Raw genomic sequence first — 6980 nt, 5'->3', positions numbered from 1 at the left:
TCCTTGATTTGATGGTTGAGATATTTGAAAGCATTCGCTACTTCCATTGACTAATTTTAATAGAGTTCAATAAAATGAGGCCCTTTCAAGGTTTCTACCATAATTTTTCCTTCTTGAAATTGACCATTATTTCAAGGTTGCTATATATATATATATATATATATATGTATATATATATATATGTATATATATATATATGTATATATATATATGTATGTATGTATGTATATATGAAACCTTTAGCTGGCTCAAATTTTGAAGATTAATTGGATGAAAGTATGATGAAGACGCTTTGTTATTCCTTCCTACTGATGTTCAAAAGGATTGGTGCAACACTCAGAGTACATCAGCTAAAGTGAGAAAATTGATGGATCAAAAGGGATTAGTAATAAAACGAGAAGAACACAAGTCATGGTGGGTTGTTTTGTTATTTAGGAAAATTTGTGAATTGGTAGTCTGATGCTCAATACAGGTAACTTGATATAGTATTGGTTGTGGTAGTTCAATTTATTGCATTAAATGTATATGCTCAGGTACATGCTTTATTACTACCCAAACCAGAATCTATGAGGGCTTCACTCAAGGAGGGTGGGAAAATATGCATTCCCACAAGACATGATAAATGTGTGATTGACAAGAACATGCAAAACAAACCTGTTTTTTATTACCCTTGGCAGGTGATATAAGGATTTTCTCGCGGGTGACACGTGTTGTAAGAACACTTGAAGTGTTAGGGGAGATGAAATATGATGGTACACATAGAGCTAAAGAATCAGGATTGGGAAGCATCAATCTTTTTAGAGGCTGCTTATGGGGAGCACGCTTCGAGCCATATGTAGAATACATTGGATAAGAACTATTCTAAGTGAAAAGGAATGAATCAAAATTTGTAAGGTCTTGGATGTGTCAGTGGAAAATAATGGTGGAAGCAAGGTCTTCCTTTTGGTATGGGGTATGGTACGGTGGGCACATCGATACTTTTTGGTATGGGGTATCTTAAGGTGGGCACATTGATATTCTAGCAGCTTATTAAAAGTCTATAAACTGTTGAGAAGGCATGCATTGACACTTTTGGTATGGGGTATGGTAAGGTGGGCATATTGATACTTTTGGTATGGGGTATGGTAAGGTGGATGGGGTATGGCAAGGTGGGCATATTGATACTTTTTGGTATGGGGGGTAGGGTAAGGTGGGTAGCATTAATAATAGCTTATTGAAACACTCTAAACTCTTGAGAAGGCATGCATTCTCCATTGTAGTTTTATTTTAGGGTCTCTGCGTTTCGGACTGCTGCAAAGGGATGCATGTAGACTTTGGCTATCTGCCAAGCTTCCAAGCTCTGTACTGTCACAGGCATGGTCCCATTGTTGAACAAGAAGAGTTGGGCCTCATCATCTAGAGCTATGGTTGGATATACCCTTGATGTGATACAAGCCCTCCCTCCCTGTGCAAAAGTCTCCACAATTGAGTGGTCCACCTGCTCATAACCTCTCGTTAAAACCCACCACCATTAAGATCCAAATTAAGAGGGTCTTTTGCAGAGCCACAAGGTTATGCATAAAGACATAGGTAAACCATTAATAACTAGTTTTAGATGTGTTTTGCAGTGCTAATGATGCATGCTTGTATGATGCATACTTACAATTACACGCAGCAAAAGAGTGGTCTCATCCACCAACACTGGAACAAACGTTCCATGCACAGATTTGTCCACATCAGTTGCTGTTGTGGACCTGCCAAACACAGTGCATCGATTAAGCTTCAAGGATTGGAAACGTACAATAAGATAAGCCTAGTGAGGACATAGCGATTAGAAGTTAGACAAACACACCTCTGACCAGACATGGTAAATTCTCACATTTTCAACTGGATACATAAGAGAATTTTCTCAAAATTCAACAACTAGAATGCACCCTGAAACCATGGACAATAATACCTGCTTTGGTCATTGCATACTAGAGCTGTCCATGTTCCATTAATGGAGGTGAAGTAGAAATATACTGCTGTCTGCTCCTGCAGATCATCTGAGGCAAGCACAAGTATGCCAAAGGGGCCAAAATAGCCCTGTTTAGCAGCACCAGCTTCACTGCAACTGTTTTGTATGTCTTCTGCGGGAAGGCCATTGTAAGACGAGACTGGGTTCTCAAAAGCAATCTCAATATCCCACTGTCATACCAATGCCCCCAAAAAAAGAGCAATGCAATATCAGACAAATGTTATGTACATCTTCACATACAAATGTACAATGTTGGGTAAATGCTGCAATATCATCACATGTAAGTGTACAACTAGATGTACATGATCTTCTTCACGTCAGACACATAAGTGTACATTTACATGTATATGATGTACCTCTTCACGTACAAGTGTATGACTGCATGTATATTAAATGTTTATGCTGGTCACATGATGCAATATCTTCATTTAAGAGGAGTACATGTATATTTTGGTTGCATGATGCAATATCTTTACATATACACGTACAACTAGATGGGTACATGGTGCAATATCTTCACATACAAGTGTACAAGTACATGCTGATGGCAGTGTAGCCTAGTGGTTGAGGCCATCACTCAGTGAGGGGGACACCCGAGTTTGATCCCCACTAGTCCTCCCCAGCCAGCACCTAGATCTCTCCACCCTCGGGCAGGTCTACATGCGACTCCCGAAGGATCTATTCATGGATTAAAAAAATGTCTACAAGTACATGTATTACAGATGTATTTTTTGTACCTGAGCCCCTGAGCCTCCTGAGACTTTGACAACAGAGCCGCTTTCCAAGGTAATATTATCCAGTGAAACCTTGGTTCTTCTAAGATCCAAGAGGTCATCCACTGGCCATTGAAGCAGATTGGCTTTCGTGAGATTATCAAACCAGACTTGTCTAGGAATGGCCTGCAACCAAACTCCCAGCTATCAGACAAAGATGCAAAATGCCTTATAACAAACCCCACATCTACCCAATCACAGTTCTATAGGCTAAAAACAATCCCCAATTATGGTGAGCTTCAGGCTCCAGAGCCCTAAATGTGCTAACAAGGCAAGGTTCCAGATTGCACTAAAAATTTCCACAGAAGAATGATTAGAGGGTCCACTACCTGCACAGATGCCCATCCTTTCTCAATGTCATCTTGAAGGCTGTCAGATTCATTTACCCAACCCCATAGGATTCGCCGGCCCTCATTATCATCATAAAACGTCTTTGATGCATAGAATTTTCCATAGTCGTATCGTAAACCGAAGCCAAGATCGTGAGCTGAATCATCTGGTGTGAAGGTGTGATTCTCATAGTCGTAAGTTCCAACTGTATAGAAGTCCAGCTTCGTGTCATCCATGCTTGCCTTGAGCACGTGCTTCACACGCTCTCCATATGTAGAGGTGTCAACTCCTGCAGCATCTCCAGAAGCTAGCACAGGATAGAAATCAAGGCATTCCCACATGCCAGTGTGTTCAACTTGATGCAAATAGTGGTCTTGCTGTGTCCAGTAAAGGAAATCAGAGCTCTCATACACCAAAGCGACGCCTGTCTGGTTAACTTTTGAGCCGATGCCAAGCCTCCATAGCCCATCAGCACCAAGCCAAGCTGTGGTGGGATCCCTAAAGTCCGTTGTTAGGATGCCAGTGGGTGGGACTAACACAGGATTTTGGGCCACTTTGGTCCAGTTTCTTAGAAGAAAATCTGTAGGGTCAACTGGATAAGCAACATTTTGCACTTGAACTGATTCATTGGTTGAGCCAGTGTAGATTACCACAGGAGTTCCATCTGCCAAAAAGGTTGCAGAGCCTGTCCACACACCTCGAATGTCATACCACTGGTCAGGCACCATGGCTAAATCAAGGTAAAGCCAGTGGATAAGGTCTACCGAGACGGCATGCGCCCATGAGATGAGGCCCCAGAAGGCATTGTTGGGGTTGTATTGGTAGAAAAGGTGGTACCATCCATTGTAATAGAGTGGAGCTGCATATACAGAGAGAGGAGATGAATAAGACCCAGCCATGTTTGCGGAGTTAAGGATATGCTTCTTTGCATCAACTGCAGAAAATAGGGGGGGGGGGGGGGGGGGGGGGGAAGCAGAGCTAAAGAAACCATACCGTCTGGATCTGTTGCAGTGTTTGGAGGGGACCCCAACAGATGGAAAGAGGGACCCAAATGCAAAATTAAGCAGGAAGAGGCATGCCAAAATGGAACAAGGTTTTAAAAAATGCACGAAATATAATGCCAATGAGCCCCATAATGCTAAAAGGGAAGGCAATCCATCACTACCAAGAAACCCAAAAATGCCTTTTTTTTTAAAAGATGAAGCCTTACCGTTCATCCAATTTCGCTCCGGCTGGAAGTGAAATGCAGTGCGGAGAGAGTTCTGTGCTGAACTGCTCCAAGGAGAGTAGGATCTGCCCTCACCACTGAAGACGGTGGGCTCTGTGCTCTTGGGCTGGTAGAAGGGGGGGTCCTCGTTGCAGAGATTGTATGTGGGATTTGAGTGCAACCCACTTTGTGAATCATGAGAAAAAGAGGACCCATGGCGCAATTTGAGCCTATCAGCGCCGGGATGAGTGGTGGGTTGAAATCTGATAACTATGGAGACCACAAAAAGAAAAACTAAAGAGAGGGCACACAGACGAATTTTGGTGATGATGAGAGAAGATGGGCGATGGCAGCTATTATGAGAAGAGAGGAGGGGGGCTTGGGACGCCATGGCTGAGCTCTCTCTTATGTTTCAGTATATCTCAAATTCAAGCAAATATATGCATACGAATTGACTTGGAAGTGCGCCAATTTTTTCAAAAAAAAAAAAAAAGAAGGCTTCAGCATTCTGTGATTGTTGTACTTAAGTATGCGGACTCAGTAATAAACCTTTTCTTTACTACATTTGGGGGGAGCTCACCCATTGGGTCAATCATCAGAGGCCAGATGGCAGCTATTATGAGAAGAGAGGAGGGGGGCTTGGGACGCCATGGCTGAGCTCTCTCTTGTGTTTCAGTATATCTCAAATTCAAGCAAATATATGCATACAATTGACTTGGAATTGCGCCAATTTTCAAAAAAAAAAAAGGTTTCAGCATTCTGTGATTGTTATAATTAAGTATGCGGACTCAGTAATAAACCTTTTCTTTACTAAATTTGGGGGAAGCTCACCCATTGGGTCAATCATCAGAGGCCAGATGGCACAGCGGTTAAATGTGGGGCTCTAGCCGCCAAATTTGGGGGCCTTTTCGGCCTCCCTGATTGGAGGCCAGGTGACAACAAGGATCGAAAAAGCGGCAGATCAGTGACTCTGTCTGCTGGGCCCACTAGCCAGCCCATTCCCCTTTGCTTGTTGTACAATGATTAAACCCTTCCTAGCTTTGCGCTTTTCCAAATGGCCTTCTTTGGTTGCAAGTCATTCCACTCTTTACATAATGTTTTTTTGGATGCTCAAATTCATACATTGTGACATCCGCTATTGTAAGTGTAATTATATATGGATGGACATCCCATGTCACCGCCTCCCCACGGCCTTCCCCTAATCCCATCGTGGTCATGGGTCGAAGGAGAGATGATCTCGCAGTCAGTGAATCGATTGACCTTCTTTTGCACAATCATTGCACAATCATTGGGAGATTTCATCAAAGTTTCAATCGCCCATCCCCATCCATTGCAGAATGTGTTTGCTGTCACGAACACCCACTCCCCATTACGAAAGGGAAAGGCATGCCGATCACCCCCCTCTCCTCCAAGGAAATGCCTCCCCTGATCCCAGCAACTTGCTTGCCCGTCCATGGAAATGTCATCCTCATCCAATGTAGCATTAGAAACGCTACATTATCAAATTTTCCCATGCTTGATCAAAAAAGTCGTGTAAATGTAGCCAAGGATGTAGAAGCTCTAGAATGTGCTACGAGCACCTTGATTTTCCTTGTTGCTACTTTATTTTTAGGTGGTGAGCTAGCACCTTAATTTTTGTTGGTGCGACTGCATGTAACCATGTTGAGAAGGGCTCTATGGGCATCCATACAAGTTAAGAGCTCAATCACATGTTGAGGTTTGATGTTATGCGAACTCCAATTTTAAGTAGCATGTCAACATCAAAAGACCAAAAAAATTTGGTGAACCTTTCATCCACAAATGAGAACAATAAGCTAATAAGGAAAAGTGGATGTTGACAAATAGATATAACATGAGCAATGGTGAATCTCATCAAGCAACATTGGCCTTTCCAAAGCCACCTTGTACATGTGTTTTTTTTAACTAGACAACACACGTAGAGTGTGTGGGTTGTTGGATATATCACCCAAATCCATTCAAAGGTTGAAAGGGGCTATATAACCTTGATTACTTTACTCAAGACACATCCTCAAAAGGGCGCCTACTTCAAATATAGCCTAGAGGGAATATTGCTCATTTATGGCATACCCACATGGGGGAGATGGCATACCCACATGGGGGAGATGGCCTCTTATGCTTGTAAGACATCATAGGTGATGTCATGTGGTCATGTACTACTTGCCTATATAAGAGGCTCTTGCTAATGAAGAATGTAACTCGTGTGTTTCCATGATTATGACTAAGTCATGTCTCATTAGTATCTCCTAATCCACTCTTAATCATGTTTATAATCATGACCTAACCATGACTATAACCATGTTTGATCCTCCTTAGATTTGCTAATCCATCTTAATACCAACATTTGGTATCAGAGCTACGTTAATACAACCTCATCCCCCTCATCATTAGTGTTTAATTAGCTTAATCATAAGCTTATCCCTTCCTATTTCATAGCCTGAAATATAGGGTTGCCTTGGAGCATCCACAGTTCACACTCGCCTCCACGAATTCGTACGGGATTCAAGCTATGCATTCTCAACATCATAAAGAAGCTGCAGCTTGGTGGAATTAGGCGGATCTTGCGCAAAGACGCCAACGTTGCAGACGAAACCGGCGCCAATTTTTTTGGGGGAAATCAGTCCACCGATTGAACCAGTGCAAGATTCACTAATTT

The 6980-nt window shown here is 42.4% G+C and overlaps 1 protein-coding gene across 1 annotated transcript; it reads right to left on the bottom strand.

The window, feature by feature from the left end:
- Window positions 1-644: 644 nt before the first annotated feature.
- Window positions 645-4798, bottom strand: LOC147616051 (acid beta-fructofuranosidase-like). Its single transcript, XM_086778695.1, has 6 exons — window positions 4310-4798; window positions 3099-3958; window positions 2734-2895; window positions 1937-2166; window positions 1643-1733; window positions 645-1477 (listed from the first exon to the last, which is right to left on the bottom strand). The coding sequence occupies exons 1-6, from the start codon at window positions 4695-4697 to the stop codon at window positions 1262-1264; spliced, it is 1947 nt and encodes a 648-aa protein (XP_086634821.1). The 5' UTR covers window positions 4698-4798; the 3' UTR covers window positions 645-1261.
- Between the last annotated feature and the right edge of the window lie 2182 nt (window positions 4799-6980).

Source organism: Cibotium barometz, chromosome 39 (assembly GCF_041138505.1).
Source record: "Cibotium barometz isolate CiBa-2024 chromosome 39, ASM4113850v1, whole genome shotgun sequence".
Classification (NCBI taxonomy): domain Eukaryota; kingdom Viridiplantae; phylum Streptophyta; class Polypodiopsida; order Cyatheales; family Cibotiaceae; genus Cibotium; species Cibotium barometz.
The sequence above is the reverse complement of the archived record's forward strand: the minus strand, read 5'-3'. Positions and strand labels throughout refer to the sequence as shown.